Below are 14,601 nucleotides of genomic sequence, written 5' to 3' on the forward strand. Positions count from 1 at the left end.
TGCTACAAAAATCAGTGAATATTATTACCTCCACAGTAAAAGTGACCATCACATATTTCACTGCAGACTACATCTTTGTGCACCATTCACAGAAAAATCTAGATTTTATTAGAGGCACAGAGGCACGTTTTATGCTGTCTTTACTTGTTTTATTTAACCAGCAGCCAAGAAGAACGTAATAAACTACACCTTTCAAGATGCTAAGGAACTGTTAACCAATAGAGAAGCATCTGTACTCCACTAATCAGTACTCACCATCACTAGTAGTGGCTTTGACTGCGAGCACACCATCCCCGCTTCTGACGATGGAGGCAGTCATGCATGGTGAAACAAAACAACAATCTAAGTAGCAAATAGCTCTAGAACAAAGACAAAACAGCTGACTGGCATGGGAAAGATTGGAGGGCGAGGAAGTTGCAGTGAACCAAATTTGAAGGTTTCCGCAACTATTCCGTGGCTATTGAATGAAGAAACTGGTGCCAGACTTGATGCAGACTTCCTTCTGATGTTGGGGCGGTCTAGACATTTGAGAGTGAAAAATAATGCACAGCTCTGGTCAATAACTTACAGGAGCCACTTACTGTACTGAAAGACGAATGGGTAAAAGACATAGGTATAACAGGGGATGAAGACTGGACAGAAGCGTACCAGTACCCACGAGCAAAATGCCCCATCGGGCTTGCTGGACAATTGAGAAAATGTGGACTAATCCCAGGCAATGATTTCCTGAGAAGGTGCAGAGGAACCAATTTACATATATGGTGGGATTGGCCAAAATACAACCATTCCCGGGGAGGTGTCTTCAACCCAAATTCACTGAGTGGTTGGCAGGTGCGGCTCCTCCATTGGGGGTGAGGAATTCCCTGCAGTAGACAATTTTTGAAAAAGAATTGGTCAAATAGTCCATTTTAAAGCAAACGTTTCATTTAACTCTTTTTAAAAACCATGGTCTGCAAAAGGGCGCACTCGTTAAATAATACACAAGTCCTTTCATGATGTCCCAATCCAATGAAACCTGATGCACCACAGGAGTTGATCCCTTTTTGAAAAAAATTGCTGTAGGTACTGCCATATGCAAAAAATAACCTCTACTGTATCAGGGCGAGCATAAGCCAAGGGTACCTCCTTATGCCAACAATCGCATATAATATTCCAGTCCTGGAACTTTGCTATTAATGTTATCCATGTACCATGGGTGACCCTTATGTCAAGGTTTACCTCTAGGATGATATGGCCAGCATTTTCTCATGTTTACCCCCCTCCTATATGCCACAGATGTAATCTTTTATGCCTAGTATCACATCCAGCGTGCTAGCACAAGGATTTTTCCATGGGTGTCCCATACCAAGAATTACCTCCAGTATGCCTGCGCCAGCCTTTTAACATGGATGTCCTATATATCAAGTATTATCTCTAGTATGCCAGGTCCCAATCTGTTAATAGTTGTCTCCACTATTCCAATACGGGTATTTTCAGAGCAATATGCAGACTCACGTGCATATACACAAGCATATCACATTTTCATTGAGGCGAATGTACCTTCACTAACTCATACTTACTATCACGTCCTCATTCCTATTCGAACATTCTCACTCACTTGGACTCATTTATTCTCACTCTTGCAATTGCACTCACTCACACATTGTCACTAATTTGTACATTGATTAACTCACAGCTACTCACTCACACTGACTTGCACTCACTCATATCCTCACTTCATCATTCTCACTCATATTTTCTTGCTGACATTTAATCTCATTTATTGCCACTCCTATCACTGACTGACACTTTCCCTCACACAGATGCTCACATACACACACCCTTGCACATAAACAGTCCTTCTCTCTCACAAACACACTCTCACCTACAAGCGTTACTTACCTGGTACGCCAGTTTTTATTACACTAATGGCAAATAATGTACAATTATTCACTGTATGCGTAAGAAAGAAATTAGCTGAACACATGAAGGGCAAAGCCGCCCTTGTCTTCTTGGCACTGGTTTTGCCACCTCTAAGGCCAGGGGTCACAAAGGTAGTGTGAGAGGTTGCAGTGAGCATGCCAGGGTCGCAGCTGCAACCGCTGGCGACCCCCAAATGAAGTCCATGGTCGTAACAACAGAAAGTTGTGTAATATTGATTAAGTGTAGAGGTATAATTTAGGTTTCCTACCTGTGTGGATTGGCTGCAAGACATGGCGACTTGCAACCATTGTGTCGAAACATGCACTCTGCTCCAACCCCCTACATCCAGGCCTTGGGATATTTGGGGCCCTATTCGACCGTACATACTCCACATCGCACGTGAGACCCCTGCCGCTACCTCTGTGCCAGAGGTTGAATGACCATGTGTGCCTTGCTGCTGTATATTTCTTTCTCATTTTTTGACTCTGTGTGCCATTTTTGTCTCTACATCTCTGCTCTTCAGGTGCTCTGACCATAGCTGGTGCCTAACAACATTTGTACCATTATCACTCCATGTGGCTCTATAACCATGAAGCTGGGGCTGTGTTATGATACTTGCTTTCTGTAGTGATTTTCATATGTGTCTTCCCTCATGCGGGACCTCTTGTTCTAGTTAGATCTGATGACTACTCTGTACTGATGGTTTGACCTTCCGGTTCCTGCTTGTGTCTTCATCGATCACCCTTTCTGGATTTACCTTTCTCCTAATGACTAGTGATTGAGAGAGGGAACATTCTTGTATAAAACCACAACCATAGCCATCAACTTCTACCACCTATTTGTTCATGTGACACACACTACAGCACAGCCCCGATCTCTAGCAGTCACATCGGAAAAGGTGAGTGCAGAAAATAAGGATTCAACCACAATCTTGGGATTTAATAATCATTCTGTCAAAATATATTATCCAGAATACTGACTTCTACAAAAGTGTGAAGGTTAGTAATGACAGGTAGGTAAAAATGTGCTTGTCTTAACTTCACATGTAACTCCATATCTCCACACCTTCAAGGTATATCTGTCTTAACTGTATATAGACATGAAGTAAACTATAGCAACTCTATACCTACCTGCATATACTCACCTTCATGCTACTGTGGTAGTGGATATTCTGCATACATTAATACTGATGGACAATGTTGTATCACTCGGTATTGTGAAATACATGCGAAAAAAGATAGATTTAGATATCAAGTGCATAAATATCACAAAAAAAGGTACATTTAATATAGCACACACATTTGTCTTACAGATTCTAGGGAAATCTTTACCAGAATTATGTCTGGACATGACCCAGCTTTATGTACAGCGCTTCAACAGAACTCTTCGGGATGTCTGCAGTTCCAGGAAAGGTGTCAACAATGTCAGAACATCATTTTGAAAGGTATATTGTGGAAATGTTTATTTGGGAAGTTAATAATAATATTTTACAGATATTGTTGATTGTGGGTGGTTTCAGGCTAATATTTAAGAGGAATCCAAAAAATGATTTTATATGGGATAAAATACCCCCTGCCATACATGATAAGGATATTGCAAGTCACTGAGGAGTTCCACGACCATATAAAGGAACGAGGCTATGTTCCTTTATATGGTTATGGAACTCAATGGTGACTTGCAATAGCCTTATCATGTATGGCAGGAGATACTTTATCCCTTATAATACATGGTCACACCATCACATTCTCCACAAACCACTTGAATCTTTAGTACGTAGTTCTTTCATATAAAAGAGAGATATTTGCAAAAAAATGAAGAATAAAAATTGAATCTTTAGTGAAAAATCAAGCACACCAAAAAAGCTGTGAGACATTTCTTGCCAGAAGATATTTGAGTCGGTTTAATACAAGTGTGTTGTTTAAAAAAAAAAACATTCCTTGACCTGGTGTGTTTTTCACCTCAGCTGCTGGCTCTGGCAGCAGGCATTGCGAAGTCAGAACTCAACTTTAATAAGTTATTACAGTTGAGTTCTGACGTCATTTCCATATAATCGACAACTGGGTGCATCACAAGTCACCAGTTATAAAAAAATTAGAGATGGACTTTTATACAGGACCTGCAGAATCCCATGTATTACATTTGGTATAATATAAGGCAAGTGGCAAAGATGAATTGCTTTGACCCTAAGTGTTAAAATCTTATCCTATCGATATGTATGTATATGTGTATGTTTCTTGAGGCTGCTTTTAACTGACATGTAGAGCAGCCAGAAAATGCTTTATCTGATAGCACGTTGTGCCTTAGAAGTTAGACTGGGAAGAGAAAGCATGTCAGCATGTGGGAATTCTGATCAGAACAAATTCGTATCTATGAGACAAAACATGAAATTCCCACACTCACAAAGGTGTGGTAATATCCCAGATTCTCTGCCTTCAAAGAAAATGTAATGCATCACAGTAGAGAGAAACTGCATTACAGACCAATGTAAATCAGTGGTTCACTCTAAGGTCCTTATTAAGAGTATGGCAGTCTTGGGATCGCCATACTTACGGTGGCCGACCAACCACTGCGGTCCGCCTGCTGTATTACAATTGCGGTGGTCGGACCACCAGCAGCCCGCTTCGACACCGCCGGCTCTGCCAGGATCCTGGATCCTGCAGTACTGGCGGTGTGGGAAGTAGAGAGGTATGGGCGTCCATATTACAACTAGCCCTTCCGCAAGCTTTTTCATGGCAATGATCCCGCCATGAAAAAGCTAGCAGAATGGCAAGGAGGGGGCCCCCAACAGGTCCCCTGGGCAAAACTGCCCATGGGGTGGGTGCAGGGGGCACATGACGTGCACGCTCCACAAGTGTATGATCGTGCATGCACTGTGTGGCATACACAACAAGGTGCATGCCACACCGTGCACGGACGAGCAGACAGCACTGTCATGGCAGCGGTATGCTGTGTAGGTTCTCCTATGAGCCTCACATACCACTGTCGTGAGACCACCGCAGTACTGCCCGCCCGGGATGATCCTCACAATCCGGCGGGTAGGCTCACCAGGGCCTTGCCGGTCTTCCTGGGACTGCAGCTGTGGCGGTCCCAGCTGAAGACCACCTAAGTCGTTCAAATGAACAACACTTACACCCAGGAACAGCATCAATGCTGTTCCTTCAGTGTGAACTCTGATAATTAGAAGAGTGACACTACACCTTTCCTGAGCAATTTCGCTCCTTCTACACTAATTATTATCATTGCTAATGATTCCCAATGGACATAGGCGTAGACAAGGACACTTAAAATATGCTAACGTGGAGCCATGGTTACATCAGATGACATATACCCAGTACTCTGCTGCATATTCAGTGGTGGCTGCTTGTTTTGCTTAGTAGTGGGACGGGGGGCATGGGGAGGAAAACAATCAAAATGGAAGCCACAATTTAAATTAATAAAATTGCACTTACCTGCCATTCTGACGGCCGCCGCCTTGTTCTTCTCTCCCGATCCTTGAGTCCGGCTGCACACTGCGCAGGCTCCCAGATGCCAATCCAGGCGCTTCTCTCCAAAGCATGGAAGAAGCGCTGGGATTGGTCTGAGCAGCCTGGTTTACTGCTCAGATAGTGCCTGGGAGCCTGTGGCGTTTCTCCAACACAGCTGGATTGAAGAAACCTAATTGTGCATGTCTGTTTGGACAGCCTAAGACGGCTGACCAAACTGATATGCGCACTTAAAAGATGCCCTCCACTCTTCCCCCAACCATGCCTGTCACACAGGATTGCCTAGCCCTACCCCGCTGAAGACTCGCGTCATCGGCTGTCAGACATGCAAAAATAAAATGATAATAAAATGCTTTTGTTATCATTTACATTTTCATCTTTTAGCAGGTGGGCGGCGCTCCTCTGCCATTACAGAGCTCCTGTGCATATTCTGATTTTAGAAATTATTTTTTTCCCCAGAGTAAATGGATAAAAAGTTACATGATATGGTGCATGTAAAAGGAGGTACAGCTCCTGAAGCACCGCATAATTTCTTAAAACAACCTTCCACTCTCAAATCAGTATGACAGGTTTGAAGAGGTTCGGGTCTTCCTTTTCAGATTGTGTTAATCTTCCAAATGTTGCTTCAATTGGATTGGGAAAGGGCTTTGCTTTCAACAGAAAAGCCAATAGTCACATGATTAAGCACATTTGATGCAAGATAGGCAGAATTAATTTCAACAGACGACGACAAGGGAAAATGAATTATTTATTTAATTTTCCCTCATGGTCGTCTGTCGAATGCCACCGCCTACCCGGCCCACTGCTCTTACCTGCACGGGCCCCGGCTGGTCTCAAAGCGACTCTGACTGAGATCTCAAGCCACTATAAGGCCTTTATTTTATTAAACTCAGCACAATGAGAAGTAAGGGATGGAGCTGAGCAGCTGGGGACAGAACTGTTTTCAGTACCAACGAGCTGAGAGATGAGGGGGCATAGATCTCTCAAAGTAAACACTTCAGATTACTTCTACCACCTGAGGTGTTGTGAAGAAAATCAACATAAACTTGCAGCAAGGGCCTTCTTTGAGCTTTTATGCTATACACACATGGAACCATGGAAACACACATATGGCATTTCAGAAGCTGGCCTATTGGCCTATTGGTTCTGACTGGCAGGGGAGTTGCTAGGTCTCTAAGATGGGGGGGTGGGAGGGGGGGGGGGGGTCGAGCGTCTGATTTTCCAACAATAGCTCTGGTATACAATGGTACAATACATTATAGACAAGCAGTGTGCATGAGAGGTGCTTTAGGACCAGTGGAAAAGGAGAAGAATATGGATTGATGGGAGTACTTGGTGAGACAAAACACAATATTTGGTCAAATAACCAACATTTTTGAAGACTTTCATAACAGAGGGGGAGACTGTGTGTGCGTTTTTGTCTGTGTGTGTGTCAAAATTACTCGTCAAATTGAAATTCCACAGAGATCTCACCATACCCAACTGAAAGCACCTGTACCCAACTATTTAACAGAAAATATATTTATTAGGGGGGGTGTAACATCCCAAACACTCACCCCTGCGGACTGGTATGGAGAGGGTGGTCATACTGTCAAGTCAGCTACTACATCTAAACTTGACTCTATACCCATGCACAATAGTCTAAGGGCTTTTGGTTCTGACGTCACCAGGTGTACACAAATCCAGAGACTTGCATGACGTACAGTCAGTCGACACAGGAATGCAGTGACCGGGAAGCACTTTAAGACAACCAAAGGAAAGTGATAAACAACACAACCTAGAGCTGTAGAGATGCACTTTTTCAAGGTACCTTTCCTAGTAAAAGTATCTGTTTTTTGCATCTTTATAGAGCACAAACTTGGCAAAGGGCTTCAGAGCGCTTTATAAGAGAACCAGACAATAAAAATTTGTAGGCAGTTGGGAGATATTAAGGTTCTCATGTACTAAGCTATTTTACAGTTGGTAAGGCTCCACTTTGTAAAATCATAGCCTTTCTGATCACAAAATGTCATTTTTGAATTCACTGAAACTAATTTGTGAAACGATAAGTTGCTTCCGAATCTTACTGAACCGCAATTTGTGTTTGGAAATAGAAACCGTATCGGGATTTGGAAGGGGCGTGTTAAGGGTGTCCCTTCTAGATACTAATTCCTTTAGAATCGTATTTATGTTTTGAAAGGAAATCCGGTCGCAAAACATTTATATTTTACCAGTCGCAAAAAAATTATATTTTTTATCAGTTCCTCAAGGGAGGTGGCAAGCAATTCACAAACAGGAAGGGACCACTTACCGTTTGTGACTGTTCACTGAAAACATTTTTAGGAGCAGGCTTTGGACCATGGGACTTCTGCCTGCTCTTAAAAAAGTTTTATGTAATTTTTAACTTCATTTTCAAACGCATTCCGTTTTCCTTCAGGGAAAACAGGCTGCATTATAAAAAATATTACTTTATTTAAAAGCAATCACAGACATGGTGATCTGCTGATCCCAGCAGGCCACCATGCCGGTAAATGCAGCCAAATCGTGGTAGGTCTCAATTTAAAGACCCACCTCGTGCATGTTTACAAAGTAGGTTGAATTGCGATCCACTATTATTTTGCATTTTTTTAACCGCCCTATTAGTACATAGATTGGTTCACAAAATACAAATGCATTCGGTAAAAGTTGGTGTGCATTTACCAAATCCACTCTTTGTTAAGAAATCGCAAATTGCAAATCATTACATTTCCCAATTTACAATTTCTTAACAGGAGTATTTGTACATAAGGACCTAAGTGAGTTGCCCAGAATCATAGGATGTTGAGCAGAGATTTAGTTCAAACCTCGTGCCCCAATTCCAAAGTCTGCAGCTCCAGCCGCTTCATTCACTCAATTTGGGAGAGTTGGGAATGGACGAATATATAAGAATGTTGGCTCAAAATTCACACTGACCTCACTGAAGAGTTGGGAATGGACGTATATAAATGAAGTTTGGCTTGAAATTCTCTGACCTCACTGAAGGGTTGGGAGTATATTTTGATCTATGTCCAAGAAGGGCAATACTAGGATATGGAGATAAATTTGGCACTTCCAGGTGGAACTTGATTCCGTACAATACGGGCCTGTGTATTGTCCGTTTAAACATAGCATGACACTGTGATTGAGAAGAGTGCCCATACATACTTAGCTGGAGAAGGTGGGTGAATGGGTGTATGGCAATCGAAAAAAATCAATATATTTGGAGCCTGTTCTGGAAAGAAACGAGGGAAGATTTGGGGGGATGGGAAGGATTCTGAGTTAACGGGGAAAACAGGATAGCTACAAGGTGCTCAAACTAACAAACAATTTCCAGTTAGCAAACTATAATCACAATATCTATATATTTATATCTTCATCAATGATATTTATGTTGTTCTTTCTGTGATTTTTTTTACACTTGAAGAATTGGATTACCCTCTAAATTTTTCTCAGGGTGTCTTGATTTATGTTTTTTAAGGTAATTTGTTTTTACAGCATAGGAATGTTTTATAAACCTAGGGTGATCCACTAAATACAGATCGAGTTTGATATGTTTAGACAAGAAGAACAGTAAAGATGTTTTTCTGAAACTCTTAGGTGCTGCATAAGAGTAACACAAAAACCTAGCAATTCATGTTTTGGATTTGGTACTAGTTTGGAAAAATTCTATTGAACAAGAAATGGCCCCAACAGATTTAAATTCGGATTCCATCATCACATCCAACAGTAATTGAGTAACAAGAATCTGCAAACTATTGTTTGACGAAAAAATCTCGTTCATCCCTTCTCTATGTTATTGCCATTATTAATACCTAGGCTTGCCCTTCTTCATTTAACATTTTATAAATTAATAATTAATTTTTGCTTTCTGTCTTGCAATCAGAATTTGTTCTTTGTTTCATTCAAAAATCGTAAAATTGTGTTTCCCGTTTGGAAATGTTGATAGAGCTGTGCTTTCACATCAATGATAAGACGTGAAGTCGAGCCATCGATTGTGTTCTGAGTTGGTTTCAATGGGAAAATGACAGTAAAAGACTCTGTTACCCATGAAATATTTGTCTTGATCTAGTGTGTCCTTCAGTTTACAGCTAGCAGCTTAAAACCACATCTTCAGAAATGTATCCTATTGTGAGAAATTGGGTTGTTGGTTGACTGGGGTGGGAGCTCTGGCCAAGCAACAGTTACAATGCCTTGCAGGGCACACCACAAAAAGTCACTAAAATTACCTGTGCTTAACCCTGGGTATCTTGGCACAGAAAAAAGTCAGACTTAACTTAAAGGCAATGTGTAAAGTATTTATGCAGCACACAAACACAACTAATTAAAGACACAACACAAGAAAAATGCCAAACCAATTTAGAAAAATATAGTACACTTTAATAAATTATTTGACATAAAAATGACAAAAATCCAATCAGTAGAACCAGAGGTATACATTTTTAAAGATTTTAGTGAAAATAGCTCAAAAAAGCATAAAGCGCTAACTCTGGATATCTGGTCGAGCTGGACCAGGTCAAAGTCACACATTCAGACCAATCGCGATGGATCGCAGGTTGAATACAGTCACCAGGTTAGGCCTGCTGAAGTTTACCTTCTCGAAGTCCATGCCAGAGTCCCATTTGCTTTGGAGGGGGCCGCGAGGAGCAGGGAGAACGTCGTGGGGGGCTGGTAGTTTAGCGTGAAGAGCAGGCCAGATGTCGAGGGTGGGTGTCGCTGGAGCTTCGCATTGGCTGTCCCTCGAATGGTCAATGCTGCAGTGTGAAGAGTTGGGCTGGTGGAGCTTTGCATTGAATTGCGGTGTGAGCAGCTACGTCTCGTTGCAAATGGGCCTGTTTGCATTCACAAAGAGCCCAAACGTTTGAGATCAGCTCTCTGAGCTACATCAAGGGTACAGGACTTGAGGGGCATCACTTAGGGGTAAGGAACTCACTTCAGCTGGGTACAGGTGCTGGTTCAGGATGTTGGGGAGCCTTTTATGTCTGAGGTTCAGATCAGGAAGCCAGCAGACTAGCCCTTGGAGTCACACTGGTAGCACTGGGTTCAAGATACAGCTGCAAGTCCAGTTCTCCTTCCACAGGTAAGCAGCAGGGCAGAAAAGCACTAACACAACAATACAGGAGCAGATCAGAAGTCCAGCAGAGTGGCAATCCTTTCAGAAGCACAGCAGTCCTTCTTCCTGGCAGAGTATCCACAGGTCCAGAAGTGTACTAACAAGTGGGTCTTAAGGTCTAATTTTTAGACCCTAGTACCCTTTTTTGGAAAGGTGGGAGAATCTTCTGGAAAGGTTCTTTGAAGTGCATGGAATATCCTGACTCCCCTGCCCTGGCTCCAAGCAGGCTGTAGTGACAATGCAGGGTGTTAGGCCTTTTGTGTGAAGGCACTGCAAAGGCTATTCAGTTGTAAGTGGGGCTATGCTCAGCTCCACCCCACATCCTGCCAGCTGATTTCCCTTTGAGGCATTGTGTGACTGTCTGGGCAGAATGCACACAGTCTAACTGCAAGTTACACCCAGTCATTTGACCCAAGCCAGGCTACAGGCACAAAAGGGCTAAGGGCAGAAAAATGCCAACTTTCTAAAAGTAGCAGTTTTAAAAAAATTGTTATTTCAAACCAGACTTTACTGTTAAATAAGGCTTTTCACCACAATTCAGAAAACACCAAATATGAGATAGATACCTGCTCCCAATTGGAAACTACAGCTTATTAAATGTTATAAGGAATCCCCAATGTTATCCTATGAGTGAAGTGGGCCTCACAGTGGTGGAAAACAAATGTAGGAGTGTTTCACTACTAGTACATATAAAACTTAAAAGTAAATGTCCAACCTTTAAATTACACAGCACCCTGTCCTTTGGGCTACCTAGGGCCTATCTTAGTTGTGACTTGTATGTGATAAAAGAGGAGTTCTAATGTTGAGTCGACATGGCAGCTTGAAGCTGCATTTAGGCTGCAGTGGCAGGCCTGGGTCATGTTTTAAGGTGCTACTTAAATGGGTGGCACAATACGTGCTGCAAGCCCACTGGTAGCATTTAATCTACAGGCCCTGGTTACATGGTATATCACTCTACAAGGGACTTATAAGTACATATAAACATCCCACTTTGGTATAAGCCAATTAAACCATAGGGAAGAGAGCACAAGCATTTTAGCACTGGTTAGCAGTGGTAAAGGGCACACAGTCCTAAGGCCAAGAAAAACGAATTCAGCAAAAAGTGGATGGTAAAAGGCAAATAAAAGTTTGGGGGTGACCCTGCAGAGAGGGCCTGGTCCAATACCTGTCAATAGCTAAAAACCAGGGATATAAAAGTAAATTACTACTACAGTTGTGTGTTTGTAAGAACCTTTTTGGGACCTAAAAACAAAAACCTAACTGACTGTGCTGCAATTCATGTAGGCTTGTAGAGCACGTTTATTCTTTCTGTAGCAAATGTTGGTCACAAGCCTCTTGATAATGCCTCCTGCGTCATTTACAGAGCGGAACGTACCAACATTGATTTCCTTCTCCCCAGTGGCATAACACAAAATGATCGAACCTGCAAAATGTGATGAGGGACCCCTTAGACTCCCATATCTCATAGATATTTGTAGGCCTCAAACTATAGGACTTCCCTGTGTCACTGGGGCTGCAGAGATCTGCATTTGACACCCACCAAACTCCTAAGGAAGTGTGGACTGTCATGGTGAGAACCCCTTCAAAGGACAAATTCCACACATGGCATGGCACGGCATGTGTAGTAACAAAGGGATTAACCTCAGTAGAGAGACACATGTGGTAACTCCGACCTTGGATTAGATGTGCATGTAATATTTGTAAATGATTAGTGTTCTTAAGGGAATGTGTGGTTACACCAATCCACAACTAACTCCTTCCTTGTACTCAATGCTCTTTGTTCCAGCGAACATTCTGTTTCCTTAGCTGCCTATCTTCATATTAACTAGCGCAATCCGGGAAAAAGTGTATTAACATTAGAAAAACTTCTAGAGGCACTTGTATTTACTATACAACATTTTAAGCCACACAAACTGGTTAGGGTAAAAAAGAAATAATACAAAAACTCACAATCTGTAAAACAGTCCTAAAAATGTTGGCAAACGACTATACATGAACGACGTCCTGAATAATTGGTGGAAATTATTTGTGTTTATCTTTTCCTATCCAACAGATTGTCCGGATGTTCCAGAGCTACGACTGAAGACTGATGAAGCACTTACATTGGTGAACAGGTCCCACCAGCAATATCATCAAATATTCCAGATAGTCCAGCAGCACGCCGAAGACACTGCAAGCTTGATGCTTGGAATGAAGAAACGGTTTGGGTGGGTGTCTGAACTGGGCAATATGTCCACAGAATCTGAAAACATCTTTAACATCGTAAAGGTAACCAGAGATGCCCTAAACTCTAAGTTATGATCTGCAAAACCCTACAAATAATTGTAATTCTTATTTCCTTATCCTTGAATCCCAGAGCAATGTAATTATGAATGACCAGAACCTATCAAGTTTAAAGCCACTTAGATTAAGGCGCTTGGATATTTCCTGTACTTTCCTCTCTTTTGGGTTTGGTACACTCTGGAAATACAGCTATGTGAAGAAAATATACTGCTATATGCATGACACCTTACAGATAACATACCACGGGCACTGGAGGAATTTAAACAATTTGGTGTGGTTTCTGGCTTATGCATCAACTGGAACAAATCTAACATATTTCCAATAGGTGGAAGGTAAAGTCTTGGAAAGAGTTTCCAGGCTATAACACTAAAAAGAAAGATGCACATGGTGATACAGGTGTATAAGAAACAACCCATACATGTCTATGTTGGTGCTCAAGCACTCATTTATAATTCTAAATTAGATTCCCCATTTCACTGAGGAGAAAAGGGTGATGCTTCCACTGTTGTTATCTTATTTCATACTGTCACATATTATCTGAATTGGGGATCTCTCACCTTTTCAATAATAAAATCTAACTCTGAACAAGGAAAATAATCTCAAGCTACCAATAGCTTCAACAATTGTTGCAGTAGTGACTACATCAAATACGATCACAATAATGATCACACCTTGTAGGATTACTAGTAGTGGCCACCCAAATGTACGTCACAATATCTAGTGACCAAATATTGCGTCATGCCAAACTGTCATATCAAAAATATTGGGTAATACAATATCATAAAAGTACATATGTAAAACTAAGTGTATATTTGTTATTCTTAACTCTGTATCTACATAACATTAAGATACATACATCTTCAGGCTAAATAGATGTAAAAAGATGTGGCGTTAGGAATGCATATAAAAGTAAACGTATCTATAAATACTTACTTTCATGATATTGTGGTAGCTGATATTCTGGATACAATATTTTGGGTGGGCGATTAAAAAAATTAGATATTGTAGTAGAACACCAACCACCCAGCTGCATAAGACAGGGTAACTAACAACAATGTCAGGAAAAGCTTTATCAATATAAAGTGTCTTCTCATGACAGACAACTAATGAAATAACAGCCCCAGTAGAAAATACTCACATGCACAAAGGAAATACTAACAGCTATAAAGCTCCTCACCTCGATTTAAACTACCATTCACAGACCTGCTTTAAATGTGTTTTTGATGGTAATCCTTTTGATTTCAAATAATCACTTAGTAGTTTCCCAGAAATGTTTTCTATCAAATATGAACATTCCATATTGGGTTAACAGACTCAAAAATAATCTCGCCTTTTTTACAAACATAAAATATTGAATTTTTGAGACTATGGTCATGTGTAACACTGCCATCTTTAAAATAGCCAGACCCTCTGAATCACTTACTGTGCTGGACTGCAGTACAGGGAGCTACTTTCAGGGTACTGGCAAGCTACAAGCAGCTACCAAGCTACTACTTGGAGACCCTTGATCTAAATGTTGTATTCTCCTGGAACCTAAACGAAATGCTCACCAGTCTAATCTGGTTCAGTGGAAGGAATAGACTTGGCCTAAAATATAATTAAACTACTGCTGGAGTGTCCTGAGCCTCAGAAACGCGATCTCTCAGTCAAGTTGTTGAAGAATTTACTTAATAGATTAGATGAACCTTTGTAGTTGACGTGATGCATTGAAAGGGAGAAAGCATCAACAATACAATTTAATTTGTGAAGCCTATGTGACTCAATAATGAGAACCAGAACTCAATGGATATGAGTAAAATGTTGTATTTGGAGTATTGGCTCCAACAT

At 41.3% G+C, this 14,601-nt stretch overlaps 1 protein-coding gene across 3 annotated transcripts in view; it reads left to right on the forward strand.

Annotated features, from left to right (window-relative positions):
* The window catches only part of CLUL1 (clusterin like 1), a 126,497-nt gene that overhangs the window by 82,589 nt on the left and 29,307 nt on the right, over nt 1-14,601 (forward strand). For all 3 annotated transcript variants that reach the window (XM_085605805.1, XM_085605804.1, XM_085605806.1), the window contains 2 exons: nt 3,215-3,346; nt 12,545-12,759. In XM_085605805.1, coding sequence (XP_085461931.1) covers nt 3,215-3,346; nt 12,545-12,759 — 347 coding nt within the window. The remainder of the gene's footprint in view (nt 1-3,214; nt 3,347-12,544; nt 12,760-14,601) is intronic.

Source organism: Triturus cristatus, chromosome 5_1 (genome assembly GCF_964204655.1).
Source record: "Triturus cristatus chromosome 5_1, aTriCri1.1, whole genome shotgun sequence".
Classification (NCBI taxonomy): domain Eukaryota; kingdom Metazoa; phylum Chordata; class Amphibia; order Caudata; family Salamandridae; genus Triturus; species Triturus cristatus.